The 15,166-nt window shown below is 39.7% G+C and overlaps 1 protein-coding gene across 1 annotated transcript in view; it reads right to left on the bottom strand.

Annotated features, from left to right (window-relative positions):
- TAF4B (TATA-box binding protein associated factor 4b) overlaps positions 1-11,173 on the bottom strand; it is a 113,587-nt gene extending 102,414 nt beyond the window's left edge. Inside the window, exon 1 of the mRNA XM_047794010.1 lies at positions 10,343-11,173. Coding sequence (XP_047649966.1) covers positions 10,343-10,685 — 343 coding nt within the window. The 5' untranslated portion in view covers positions 10,686-11,173. The remainder of the gene's footprint in view (positions 1-10,342) is intronic.
- Positions 11,174-15,166: the final 3,993 nt, after the last annotated feature.

Genomic DNA, 15,166 nt, shown 5'->3' with positions numbered 1-15,166 from the left:
CTGCTGGCCTACACCACAGCTCAAGGCAATGCTGGATCCTTAATCCACTGAGCAAGGCCAGGGATCGAACCCGCAACCTCATGGTTCCTAGTTGGATTCATTTCTGCTGTGCGATTATGGCAACTCCTCAAAGCTATTTAAAATATTAAAAATCTTCAGACACAACCTAGAATAGATTTACAAGGAGATCCTGCTGAATAGCATTGAGAACTTTGTCTAGATACTCACGTTGCAACAGAAGAAAGGATGGGGGAAAAAATGTAATTGTAATGTATACATGTAAGGATAACCTGACCCCCTTGCTGTACAGTGGGAAAATAAAATAAATAAATAAATAAATAAATAAAATATTAAAAATCTAGGAGTTCCCGTCGTGGCACAGTGGTTACTGAATCCAACTAAGAACCATGAGGTTGCGGGTTTGATCCCTGGCCTTGCTCAGTGGGTTAAGGATTTGGTGTTGCCGTGAGCTGTGGTGTGGGTCACAGACACGGCTCAGATCCCGCAATGATGTTGCTCTGGCATAGGCCAGAGGCTACAGCTCCGATTAGACCCCTAGCCTGGGAACCTCCATATGCCGTTGGAGTGGCTCAAGAAAAGTCAAAAAGACAAAAAAAAAAAATTAAACATCTAAGCATACAGCCTGAAGAAGGCAAAACACTTTTCCTCATCACATCAAATTATTTGTAAAGCTATTATAACAGCACAAGACTAAACAAACTGATCCATGGAATAGAATAGAAAACCCCCAAATAGGATGCAAATGTCATACCAAATTTTCCTAAGAACACTGCAGATCAGTGAGGAAAAGAGCTACTATTCACTGAGGTCCTACTGTATAGCACAGGGAACTATATCCAGTCACTTGTGCTGGAAGATAATGGAGGATAATGTGAGAAAAAGAATGTATGTGTGTATATATATATATAAAACTGGGTCCCTTTGTGGTACAGCATAAATTGATAGAACATTGTAAATCAACTCTAATAAAAAGTTAAATATGATATAAAATATTATTCAGTTAGTTATCTATATAGAAAAGATTAAGTTTCACACCTTATACAAAAATCAAAAGGCATTAAGGATACAAAGATAAAAAGTAAACACTTAAACATACCATGTGGTAAAAAAATCACAAAGCTGAAGAAAATTTTGGTTCATATGTTCCAAGAACGAATATCCAAAATGCACAAAAGAAACTCAGATACCAATGACAGGGAAAGGTAAATTACACAGGGAGATATCACTTTATATCTACCTAGACAGTGACAGGTTAAGAAGTCCAATGACAATATTAAGTATACGAGAGATGTGCAGCAACAAAAACTAACATCTTGATGCTGGTAGTATAATTTGGTACAACTCCTTTATTCAGTTCTACATGATTGTGCCAAACTGGTTCCTATTTGCATATGCTCTAATCCATTATTTCTAACCTAAAGAAATCCCCATCCATGTAACTAGGAGGTACAAACAAGAATATTCATAGATGGAGTTCCATTTCTGAAATGGCAGTATAAAGACCTCAACAAAGCCATTTACCAGTGACACAAGCATAACTTGTGAAAATCGTTTTTAAAAACAACTATTTAAAGTCTTTGGAAATTGCCCTAAGGCGTAGAGAAAATGACTAGACAATTATTAAAGAGGATCTACTAAAACTCAGTAAGAACAGCAAGAATCTGTGGCATCCGAACCATGACCCTCACCCTCTCTCTTCCTAGCTCAGGGACTGTGGCCTACACAGGGCCTCCCTCTTTCCCAAGTTCCTGACTGAGGGCTATGGTATCTTCCTGAGAGGAGCAGGCCACCAGCATATCTCATTTCTGTCACTCCAAGCTGTTTACAACAGAGAACAAATGTGAGACAAGTGCACCCCACCCAAGAGTTGCTAGGCTTTTTGTTTCACCCAACCCTGTTTATAAAGGGAAATCCCTACCCCCGGGATAGCACAGTGAGAATACTTGGGCCCTGATCACCCTCACCCTGGTGTTTTCATAGGGTGTAGGTTCCATGCTGGAAAAGGTAATAAGCAGAGGCTACCACCCATGCCCAGTACCCTATTCCTAAAACAGAAATGTCACTCAAAAAGAAACATGCCATAGTCCTAGGTACCAGCTCCAAATATCTCCAAAGAGAAACTGACTTTACTTCAGTGTGGGAAAGGTCAAGGCTAAGGGCCCTCTCAAATACAATGGAACAATTAAAAGGCTCTTGGGTACAAGCACCCAAGTCACAGGCCTATCTCTACTTCACCAGAGAGAACAAGATAAAGAGACAAATAAGAAAGGCCCTCTGGAGTCTGAACAAACCTCAAAGACTATTCCTGTAAGAGTCCATATTTAATTCGATCAGACTATGGAGCAAGTTAGGCCCTAGGGCACTGTTGAAAATAAGAAGGTAACTGGCTAGCAGTGAGTGGAGCCTAAAAGCTAAGCATGATACCAGCAGAGGCAGAAAGCTTAACAGAGCGATAAGAGAAAGAAATGCTCTAAAAGAGCCCTGCTAAAACCACTGTCATCCCAGGGTGGCTGTGCTTATGCCCAAAGCTGTACCCTGTAGGGAAAACAGACTTCACTAAAATAATACAGGCAGCCATTTTAAAAAAATAAGCAAACAACAATAACCCACCCAAGAAAGCAGGGACCACTACCTAGAGTTGCTACAATATATTAGTTTTGAATAACAAATTACAAGACAGGCAAAGGAAAAGAAACATGTGACACACAGGAAAAAAAAAAAAAAGACTGGTAACAGAAACCACCTATGAGAGGAACTAGATGTCAGATTTAACAAAGACTTAGAAGTAACTATTACAAATACGTCAAAGGATAATGAAATCATGCCTAAAAAGTAAAGAAAGATACGATGATGATACCTCTTCAAATAGAGAATACCACTAGATAAATAGATACTATAAAAAAAGAAATTCCAGAGTTTCCTGGTAGTGTAGTAGGTTAAAGATCCAGTGTTGTCACTGCTGTGGCTCAGGTCACTGCTGTGGCACAGGTTCAATCCCTGGCCCAGGAACATCCACATGACAATGGATGTGGCCAAAGAAAGAAAGAAATTGTGTAGTCAAAAAGTACAATAACGGAAATAAAAATTTCACTAGAGAGGCTCAACAACAGACTTGAAAAGCAGAAGATAATCAGTGAACTTGAAGACAGATCAATAGAGATTATGCAATACAAAGAATGGAGAGGAAAAAAGAGTAAAGAAAAATGAACACAGCTTCATAGAAATATGGGACAATAACAGGCACGCCAACACAGGCATAATGTGAGTAACAGAAAGAGAGATGGGTGGGGTGCATGTGGTGGGCAGGGAGGGAAAAGAGGGAGAGAAATGAAGGAGCAGAAAAATATTCAAAGAAATAATTGCTGACAACTTCCCAAATTTGATGAAAAATAATCTAAATGTCCAAGCAGCTCAACAAACCCTAAGTAGGGTAAATTCAAAGGGATCCACACCAAGACATATCGTGATAAAATGTTCAAAGACAAAGAAAATTTTAAGAAGAGCAAAAGAAAAAATGTACAAGAGAACTGCACATGAATGTACAAGAAGATTAAGAGCTAGCTTCTCATCAGAAACAATGGAGGCCAGAGAGCAATGGGAAGACATATTCCACTTGCTGGGGGAAAAAAAACAACTATCAACCAACGATCAGATACTCATTGAAAATATCTTTTAAAAAAAGAAATAGGGAGTTCCCATCGTGGCGCAGTGGTTAACGAATCCGACTAGGAACCATGAGGTTGCAGGTTCGATCCCTGCCCTTGCTCAGTGGGTTAAGGATCCGGCGTTGCCGTGAGCTGTGGTGTAGGTTGCAGACGCGGCTCGGATCCCGCATTGCTGTGGCTCTGGCGTAGGCCGGTGGCTACAGCTCCGATTGGACCCCTAGCCAGGGAACCTCCATATGCCACGGGAGCGGCCCAAAGAAATAGCAAAAAGACAAAAAAAATTAAAAAAATAAAATTTAAAAAAAAAGAAATAAAGACACCCTCAGATAAAAATTAAGAGGATTGGTTGCCAGCAGACACACAAGATAGGAAATACTAAATGAAGTTCTTCAGGTTAAAAATAAGAAACACCAGGAAGCAACTCAAATTCACATGAAAAAATGGCACTGATAAAGTTAATTATATAATTTTATAGTATAAATGCATATTACCACCTTTTAAAAACTGGTTTTAAAAGCAACTGCAAATAAAAACAAAAAGATAAAAATAAAACACAAAAAAGAAAAAACTGTATAGAACAATATATATATATAATTCTATTCTTGAACTTATTCTAACACATAGAAACCTTTGTGAACAGTAACACAAAGGAAGTGGTGAGCACAAAGTTGTATTGCACTAAGGAAATGACTTAGATAGTAACCTGAATCTACAGGAACAAATGAAGAAAACCAGGAATGATAAATAAGAAGGTAATAAAACAAATGCCGCAAATATATCCTTGCACGCCTTTCTTCTGTCAGTGTCTTTAAAACTTATATAATTACATAAAGTAATAACTCTAACAAGGTATTGTTGGGTTTGTAACATATCTAGATGCAATATGTAGAGCAATAATACACAAAGACAAAAAAGAGGGAAATGAGCCAAATAAGAGAAATATTTCTGTATCTCAATGAAATAAACTAATATAAATATGAAATAAATCCTAATAAGATGTAATCACTGAAAAAAAAATTTTTTGTGTGTGTGCGTGTATATATATACACACATATATATTTAAAACATTAAGGATTAAATGTTACACTAGAAAATATTCACTTAATTCAAGGGAAAGGAGGAATTTTCAAAAAAGAGTAAATTACAGTATGGAAACAAAAGTAAATGTCAGGCTTAAAGCCAACTATATCAGTAACATTATATGTGAATGCATTAAATATTTCAATCAAAAGGCAAAAAGTGCCAGACCCAATTAAAAAACAGGATCCAACTACATGCTGCCCGCAGAAGACACATTTTAGACTCAAAGATACAAAAGAGCTCAAAGTAAAAGGACAGAAAACACATAGCACTCCAACAACAATCATAAGAAAGCTGGAGTGGCCATACTAATACCAAACAATATTCTAAAACAAAAAATGTACTAGAGAAAAGAGGGGCACTTTATAATTGATAAAAGAATTAATGTAGCAGGGAGATTTAACAATTATAAGCATATGCGCACCAACAAAAAAGCCCAAAATATGTGAAGGAAAGCTAACATAAATAAAAAGTAGAAAATTCATCAATAATACCTGAGAGGGCTCAATACCCCACTTTTAATGAAACATAGATATCTAGGCAGAAGATCAACTAGAAAATCAAATACTTGCACCATAAAACAACCATACCTAAAACACATCTACAGCATACTCCATGCAACAATAGCATTCCTCTTAAGTGTACATGGAACAGTCTCAGGATAAACCACATGCTAGGATATATAACAAGTTTAAATAAAATTTAAAAGTACTGAAATCATACAACGTGTGATCTCCCACTACAACAGAATGAAATCAGAAATCAGTAACAAAAATAAATTGGGGGAACTCACAAATATGAAGAAATTAATTATTGCTAAGTAGCCAGTTAGTCAATTAAGGAATCACAAGGGAAGTTGGACTACCCTTTAAGACAAATGGAAATGAACACGCAACATACCCAAATTTGTGGGATGCAGCTAAAGTAGTGTTTAGAGGGGATTTTATACAACTGACCCTTGAACAATGCAGGGGTTAGAGGCACTGACCCCACCCCCCACCCCCCACCCCCGTTCAGTCAAAAATCTGCATATATTTTGCAGCTGGCCCTCCATATCTGAAGTTCTGCACCCACAGATTCGACTGACTGCAGATCATGTAGTACCATAGTAATGTATTTATTGAAAATATCTGAGTATAAATGGACCTGTGCAGTTCAAACCTGTGTTGTTCACAGGTCAACTGTTGTTGTAAATGCCTATATTCAAAAGAAGGAAAATGTGAATTGATAACTTCCTATTAAGACACTGGGTAAAAAACACAAAATAAAAACTAAAGCAAGTAGATGAAAGAAAATTAATAAATATTAGAGGTCAACAGGTTAGAAAATAGAAAAACAATGAGAAAAATCAAAACAAAAGTTGGTTTTCTGAACAGATCAACAAAACTGACAAATCTTTACCTAGATTAAGAAAAAAAGGAGAGAAGGCTCAAAATATGCTAAATTCAGGAATGAAAGAGGAAATATTATCACTAGCCTTACAGAAAGGATTACAAGCCAATACTATGAACAACTGTAAGCCCATAAATTAGATAACTTATATGAAATGGACAAATTCTTAGAAACACTCAAACTACTGGAACTAACTCAAGAAAAGAAGCATAGATCTCTGAATTAATAATAAAAAATAGAATCCATAAGGGAGTTCTCCTGGGATAAGGATCTGGCATTGTCACTGCAGTGGCTCGGTTTGCTGCTGGGACACAGGTTGGACCCCTGGCTTGGAAATTCCTCAAAAGCCACAGGCTTGCCCTCCTCCCCCCATAAAAAAATAGTATCCACAAGATAAGCCCAGTTCCAGATGACTCTACTGATAAATTTTACCAAACACCTAAGGAAAAGTACATGCTAATCCTTCAAATATTCCTCTAAAAAAAATAGAAGAGGAAACATGGCTCAATTCATTCTGTAAGGTCAGTATTACAAAATCAGACAAAGGCATCACAAGAAAACTAGACACCAAAATGACTTATGAATACTGATACAAAAATTCTCAAGAGTACTAACAAACTGAATCCAGCAACGTATAATAAATGTTATACCTCCACGACCAAGTGATATTTATCTCAGTATGCAAGGCTGGTTTAAAACCCGCAGCTAGGGAGTTCCCTTCGTGTCTCAGCAGTTAACAAACCTGACTAGGATCCATAAGGATGTGATGGGTTAAGGATCCAGTGCTGCCAGGAGCTGTGGTATAGGTCACAGACTCAGCATAGGTCCCACATTGCTATGGCTGCAGCATACCTCCGATTTGACCCCTTGCCTGGGAACTTTCATAGGCCATGGGTGTAGGCCTCAAAAAATTTTTTTAAATAAAAAATAAAACCCACAGCTAACATCATACATAATGGTGAAAGACTAAATGCTTTTCCCCTAAGATCAGGAGCAAGACAAGGTTTTGTGAGATGACGAATTAGGCAAGTATGCCTATAATCACTACCACTTCTATTCAATGTTGTACTGAGAGTTCTAATCAGGGCAATTAAGCAAGAAAATTAAAGGCATCCAGAATAGAAAGTAAAACTATCTATTCACTTATATTATGATCTTGTATATAAAACTCCTGACAAATCCGTGAAAAAAACTATTAAAACTAATAAACAAGTTCAGCTAGAAAGCAGGTTACAAGATCAATAAACAAAAATCAACTACATTTCTATAATTGAAAATTTCCACTTATAATATCAAAAAGAATAATATACTTTAGGACTAAACTTAACAAAATAAATACAAAATCAATACTCTGGAAACTACAAAATGATATTGAAAGTAATTATAGATAATCTAAATAAGACATCCATGCTTGTGAATTGAGAGACTTATACCTACTTTGAAAGATCATTTTTGGAGTCAAATGAGACAATACCTTTGAGCAAAATTATGAGTTTTAAAGTTATTGATAGTAGTTGTTATTAATGCCATAAAGTCAGCAACCTTTGAGTCTGTGGAGTTAAAGTGACTCCACAGCCTTTAAAATCCTAACAGTGGATGTCGCAATATGGTGAGCACTGAAGACTATCGCTTCTCATTTCGTGAAGTCCAGTAGCTGTGACAACTGTGGAAGCAGATGACGCACAGAGCTTATCCAGGAACTGATTCAGGAATTTGAGAAAGATGCAAAACCTCTGTCACGTCTGTCTCAGCATGAAGCAGTTGATGAAAAATAACCTGAGCCATTGCACAAGTAATTTTCACAAACTTCTATACAATAAGACCGGGGAGTAGAATTTATGAAGTACAGTCTATGACATAAAGGTAGCAATCAAGTCCTTACTCATCACTCTCAAACATGATAGAAGAGACGCACAGAACACCAAAAACAGAAAGAGCCACACAGTCTGGCCTAAATTCCACAAGTTCACAAGATTATCAAAAACATTCAACAGGGAATAATTTTCAGAGCTTTGTTACAGTTTCTTTCATTTCTTCACAATGTCCCCTCTTGTTTCCAGCTCCTGTTTCCTAGAAAGACCTGCGATATATACCTATATTTTTTAAAACTAGTTCTGTTCACAGAGGAACTTCTGAGATAAAGAGAAATCAAATACTTCAAGTATTCATTACTTTGGAAAAATCAGAGCTGACTCCTATATAATTTAAGCATTCTTGAGTAATCACATGCTAATCCTTGGTATAAAAAAAAACAAGAGTACTAGACTGATAACCTTTTAAAAACATTACTTTAATCAGTGTTTCCATGTTATTCCTCAAATGTTAGTTATCTCATTGTGCACCTATGAGAGTGCAAACATAAGTATGCTCTTCTGCCACACCTCAGCAGAAATTACTAAAGCTGCTCTTCCAGTACCTTCTTCCCTCCTCTCTAAATAACAATTCCTTACGGCAGCTCTTCTCTTCTGTGGAAATTTCTCCATGGTCAAAAGCATAACATGTTTCAGTGTAGTGCATACTTATGCTGTGGTCCTGGTTTGCTGCTATTTTGCTCTGGCAAGTTTCAGTTTTGGTTTCTTTGTGTAAAAAAAGATCAGGCTCTAAAATTCTATAAATCGCCTTTTAGCACTACTCAAGGAGGCACATCATACACACACACCAAGTAGTAAGCACAGTGTTATGGAAAGAGTAGAGTTAAACAGACCTGGATTCAAATTCCCTCTGACATCTATGAATTGTCTGGCATAGGCAAATTATTTACTCTTACAGATCTTTTTTCCTTATTTGATACCTATCAATTATGACCAAAAGAATATAATGTATAGAAAGTGCCCAGTAATATAATGTTGCATGTCAATTTACCTCAATAATATTTTTTAAAAGTGCTTAACACAGTACACACTCAGTAAGTGATCATTCCCACTTAAGAGCAAGTTTCCACTGTTGAAAGTTCTCTCTTAAATACTTTTCTGTTTGTTTCTAAACAAACGTCACTAACTAGAGAGGAATTTCATTTTTTAAAAATTAGGGAGTAACTTCATTCAAACACATTCATAACTACTTTGTAAGAGTGTATGTAGGATGACAATTTAGAACCAGCAGAAAATGTATCCAGTGGTGCCGACAGCCTTAAACGCAGGTACCTTATGTACCAAACTGAAACAGAGCTTCATCAAGTCAAGAATGTAATCTTTCCACAGTGTTTGTGACCAAAGAGAACAGTAACTAAAGAGCCCCTCTCATCTTGCTAGGGGAAACTGACATCATATGAATCAAAAGCTTCCACTTCTTTAACATCGTGGCTGGTCAAAGTTCCCATTACTCTTCAGCAAAATACATAGAAGACAGTATAATTATGAGTGAGTTTACTCCAAAGAAGAGAAGAAATTTTGTTCCCACTGAAATTTCAAGCAACTTTCATTTGAGGAAAAAAATCAGGTAGAACATTCAAACATCATGCAACATGTTTACAACATGTAAATAAATGACCACAAAGCAAAAGCTTTTCCCCACTGATGAAAAACAGCCCAACGAAATAAACCCTAGGATAAAAGTAGTCGCATGCTCATAAATGCAGCATTAACATGCTGCTTCACAAATAACGACCCCATCCATGGCTCTGATGTGTCAACTCTGGCATTTGCTCCCCATGGAAGGGATTCTTCTAACTAAAAGTTACAATCATCATTCGTGTAAAGATTGCGCAAGACGCAACACTAATTCATTTCTGGTACTATAATGGAGTAAACTTTTAGGGGGCTTGTTTAAAATTCTCTTTCAGTCTTAACACACAAGAACCTTTTAAAAATAAAAAAAATATCGTAATCTAAGCGTGTAGATATAAAATTGATCCTTCATATGAAAATTAAGTTTAGCGATACTATCTTCCCCCAACTAACAGCCAGTGCCTCAAAGGCCCTCCTGAATGTGCCGCTCCAGCTTTTACCGTGTCACTTAGATGAAAAAATGCCTTCCTTAAATATGAAAAGAAAAACTGTGCAATAAGGACTCAAAGAGGCTTATCTTAATCGTAAAGCCAAATCACTGCCCCGCAAGTCAAGATTATGAAAGGTTCTCTTGGCTGAATTTTTTATAACTCCCAGTAAGAAGGCGCATGCTGGGGCTGCGACGTTTCCCGTGTCACCACTGCCTGGACCGTAAACTGGAAAAGGTGAGCGACATACCTGGAGGAAGCTGCAAATTAGCAGGCAACTGGATTGTCGTGGTGTTGGGGGCTTTCACAGCGACAATTTGAGGAGCCGGCAGACGAGGGCCGCTGCTGAGTTTAGGAAGAGCACTGACAGGAGCCACTTTGGTCACCAAGGTCCCTATGGGGGACCGCAGGGGCTGGGACGCCGTGGACTCCACGCAGACACTGACAGGAGCCTTAGTCACGGCGCCCAAGGCCACCGGAGTGCTCTCCACCCGGACCGGCAGAGCCGCGGCGGGGGCCATGGTCACAGTCCCGGAGGCGCCCACACTGGCGGGGGGAGCGGCGCCGGTCGGTTCTGTGAGGCCCGCGGGCATCCCCCAGGTGGATCAGCGGCAGCCGCGGCGCCGCCGTTTCGGGAGCAGAGGCAAGGGGAGACTTGACAAGCGGGAGCCGACTAGAGTGCAGTTCCGGCTCCACAGCATCGCTAGGGAGAGGCGCCGGGACCGCGACACAGGGGGTCAGGTACTGGCGCCTGCTGGACAGCGGGACCCCCGCGTCCCAGACCTTCCTCCCGTCCGCGCGGCCCCGCCGACAGCCACACCTGCTCGGCCGCTTGCCGCTTCCTCAGCCGCGCTCACACGTGCGCCGGCTCAACCCGGCGCCTCAGCCTCAGGACCCGATGCAGCAGAGCCCGGCTGCGTGGCTCCCGGAAGGGCGTCACTTCGGCTCCCACCTCCCACCAAAACTCTGCGCCGCGGATCCCCCGCCAGAAATTTCAAAACTACAAACCCCGAGCGCCCCAAAACCCCCTACGCGCACTCGGCACAGCCGGGCCGCGCGGCCACGCCAGCCATGTTTATATAGCCACGCGGAGACCTCGCGCACGCGCACAGGCCGCCGCCACCGCCCCGGGCTTCCCCCGGAATCTGGCCCTGTGATTGGCCACAGACTGGAATCGCGCTCTAGACGTCACTAGAGACAGCTCCAGAGGGCGTTAGAATCTTGCCCAGAATCCGGAGGAAGGAGGGGCGAGTTGACAAAAATCTACCACGTGGGAAGGGCAGACTGCACTTGGAAAACTGCGGCATCCGCGTTCTTCTTTCTCCTTGGTAGCCCCAGATGCATTTCATTTTCCTTGAAAAGCCAGGGTTACTTTCCATAGGCTTCTACTTTTTAAGGAAACGATGTGGAGAACTGATTTCCGTGAACGGTAACTCGATAGGAACTCAATCACACCTCCTCACTGTTTTATCTGCGGGTTTGGCTCTGAAGTGTTGCTAGAACGAGCGTGAAAAAAAAATCTTTGAATGTCCATTTCTTTCTTCAAGATGTTTAGCATGGCGTATAATTTAACATTCTGTAAGATGTGCCTATTTTCGTGCCTTGAGTTGCCCCAAGGGAAAAATCTTTTTCTGCCTTAGCGCTGCTGGAAATGTCTCTATCACCCTTAAGCTTACTTAAATTTATTTACGTGTGTGTCTGAAAACTAGGACAATATCTTTTGATTCTTAATCCTCAAATTCTAGCACTTAGATCTTAAGTACAAGCCTAAATAGTCTTTGGAAAAAAGCGTGTGGTGAATGAATCAATAATACAGTCAAATATGGAAAAGTTGCCCCTTAGAGATCTAGTCAGAGAAGATGCCTTGATTTTGGGCTATTGTCCTAATATGTGTTTGTAGGAATGTCACTATACTGAATGAGATTATGCAGGTAGGCAGGCAGCCTGACCTTTACAGCTTCTAGTTCTCTCCCTCCTTGTTTATTTCATTGGACAGGATCTGCTCAGTCCTCACACTTTACTGCGTTTGTTGTCTTCCACCTCCCAACCAGTCCGAATCAAGAACCCATGTCATGATCGAAATCATAGCAACATCCCTACTTTATGAAGACTTACTTGATCACTTACTTTATAGAAAACTTCAAGTGGAGTTGAGAGGAAAACAAAATTTATTGCGCATTTTCTATGTGCCGGTTACTAGGAGGTACATTTCCTTGTTTCTGTCTTTTTCTTTTTTTTTTTTTTTTAAACAATCACCTCATTTTACTGACTTAAAAACTGCAGTTAAAAGAATAATTTATGGGAGTTCCCGTCGTGGCACAGTGGTTAACGAATAGGACTAGGAACCATGAGGTTGCGGGTCCAATCCCTGACCTTGCTCAGTGGATTAAGGATCCCGCGTTGCTGTGAGCTGTGGTGTAGGTCGCAGACGCGGCTCGGATCCCTAGTTGCTGTTGCTCTGGCGTAGACCGGTGGTTACAGCTCCGATTAGACCCCTAGCCACGGGATCGGCCCTAGAAAAGGTAAAAAGACCAAAAAAAAAAAAAAGAAGAAGAAGAAGAAGAAGAATTTATGGAAGAATTTATGACTCAATGGAAACAAATCTGACTAGCATCCATGAGGATGCAGGTTCCATCCCTGGCCTCACTCAGCGGGTTAAGGATCCCGCATTGCTGTGAGCTGTGGTGTAGGTCACAGACTCCGCATTCCTGTGGCTCTGGGTAGGCCAGCAGCTACAGCTCTGATTCGACCCCCTAGCCTGGGTGCGGCCCTAAAAAGACAAAAAAGAAAAAAAAAAGAGTAATTTATCCATGAAGCTGGGAATTTGACTAGACCATATAATATCAAAGTACATCTCTTTCCACGACTCCACAAATGTCTGATTCATCATATATTCCATATGCCCCCTGGCAAAATGCTTTGCACAGAAGAGGTATTTAATAAATATTTTTTAAGTGAATGAATTAAGTGGAACCATACAATATTCTCAATGAAGAAAATCCATCTAGTGGATTTGAATCTTAGATCTACTCTTTACTAGCTGGACAAATTGTTTAGCCTTGGTTTTTCTCTCTTAACTTTCAATAAATGCTAGAGGAAGTAACACTCAAAAGTTTGTTCTGAGAACTCTCCATTTCTCAACTTTCATTAACCCCCACCCCCAACTTACATACTTTATTTAGGTATGTAAATAACCTCTATCAAGAGGCTTAACTAAGGAAGTACACTTTCTCTTTAAGGTGACCTTGATCATTTTTCTTTTGTTTATGATTGCTTTAACTTTGCCTTGCTAATGAGAACTTAAATTTTCTAGTTGCAAAAAATACTCTCCTTACCCAACACAGGTAACTACTCTCCTGAACTTGAACTTTAGCAATAATTATGTTTATTATATTTCTTTCCTATAGAAATATATAAGAATAAAAACAGATACATAGGGAGGCAAAATGCATTCTGTCTATTTATGTAAGAAAAGAAGTTCAGGGGAAGGTTATACCTTGATTTCATTAGGTTTATCTGTTAAAATATTTGTAAAATTAAATATGTTGAAAAATGCTTGTTCATTTATCTTCTTAGTAAGTACTAATACCATTTATGAGAGTTTCACCCTCAGGATTTAAGCACCTCCCATAGGCCACACCTATTAATACTATCACCTTTAGGAAATAGGATTTCAAAATACGAACTTTGAGGAGACAAATAATTCAGGCTGTAGCACCTTCTAAAAGAGAAACGAAATCATTAATTGTCCAAATATTTTTCTCATCAATTCAGGTAATAAAACAAAACTGAACAAATATAAAATTTATGTTCCCAATATTTTACTATTTTACCTACACACACAAACACAATTTCACTAGGGCAAATACAAAAGGCTAAGGGTACAGTTAGCAAGTGACAGTTATTCTCATGGTCCATCTGATTTTCCAAGTGCTTACAGTCCGTTCACAAAATGAATAAAATTTACTACTGTACAGAATTTTAAACAAAATGCCTTCTTTATCTGTGAAATGAGATCAGCTGAAAAATCTGGGAAAACGTAACTATTTGGCTAAGATGGCTATGGCCTCAGCTTCAAAGTGAGCCAGAAACAAATGCATGCCTTCGAGTTCTATACCTTGAACCTAGTCTGGTATCTGTGTTGTGTTTTGCATCAGAGCATTTAAATACTTTCTGCAACAGAACACCACCCCATCATTCCTTTCCTCTTAAAGGAATGTGGCTCAAACTCTTAGAGTTTTAACTTCATGAATGATTTACATTGTTGGTGCCTTCATCAGAGGTTTAATGAAATCTGAGACACTTTAAAAATGTTAGCATTTGGAGTTCCCACTGTGGCTCAAGGGTTAAGAACCCAACATAGTGTCTGTGAGGATGCCGGTTTGATCTTTGGCCTCAGTGGGTTAAGGATCCAGCGTTGCCACAAGCTTTGGTGTACATCGCAGATGCAGCTCAGATCTGGGCATTGCTGTGGCTGTGGGGTAGGCTGGCAGCTGCAGCTTCGATTCAACCCCTAGCCTGGGAACTTCCATATGCTGCAGATGTGGTCCTAAAAAGAAAAAAAAAAAAAAGAATTTTAATTAATACAAACTTTTTCTTAAAATAAGTGGTTTTTGTTTGTTTGTTTGTTTGTTTTGTCTTTTCTATGGCCGCACTCATGGCACATGGAGGTTCCCAGGCTAGGGGTCTAATTGGAGCTACAGCCACCGGCCTACGCCAGAGCCACAGCAATGCAGGATCTGAGCCTCGTCTGCAACCTACACCATAGCTCACAGCAACACCGGATTGTTAACCCACTGAGCAAGGCCAGGGATCGAACCCACAACCTCATGGTTCCTAGTCGGATTCATTACCACTGCCCACGATGGGTACTCCTTAAAATAAGTGTTCTTAATAACAATTGTAAGTCTCCTCCCCATAGCATCCCAGAAACTTCACTGAACTTCACGAAGTCAGACGCCTTCCATTGGCATCATACATAACTACAGTAGTTTCCCAAATGTCCTAAACTGTCTCTCAACTTCACACGTCTTCATTCATTGGTTAACCGCCCTTCAAAGACCTTCCCCATTGG

The sequence above is a fragment of the Phacochoerus africanus genome, chromosome 8 (assembly GCF_016906955.1).
Source record: "Phacochoerus africanus isolate WHEZ1 chromosome 8, ROS_Pafr_v1, whole genome shotgun sequence".
Taxonomy (NCBI): Eukaryota; Metazoa; Chordata; class Mammalia; order Artiodactyla; family Suidae; genus Phacochoerus; species Phacochoerus africanus.
Note: the sequence above shows the minus strand (reverse complement) of the source record. Positions and strands in the feature narration are given on the sequence as shown.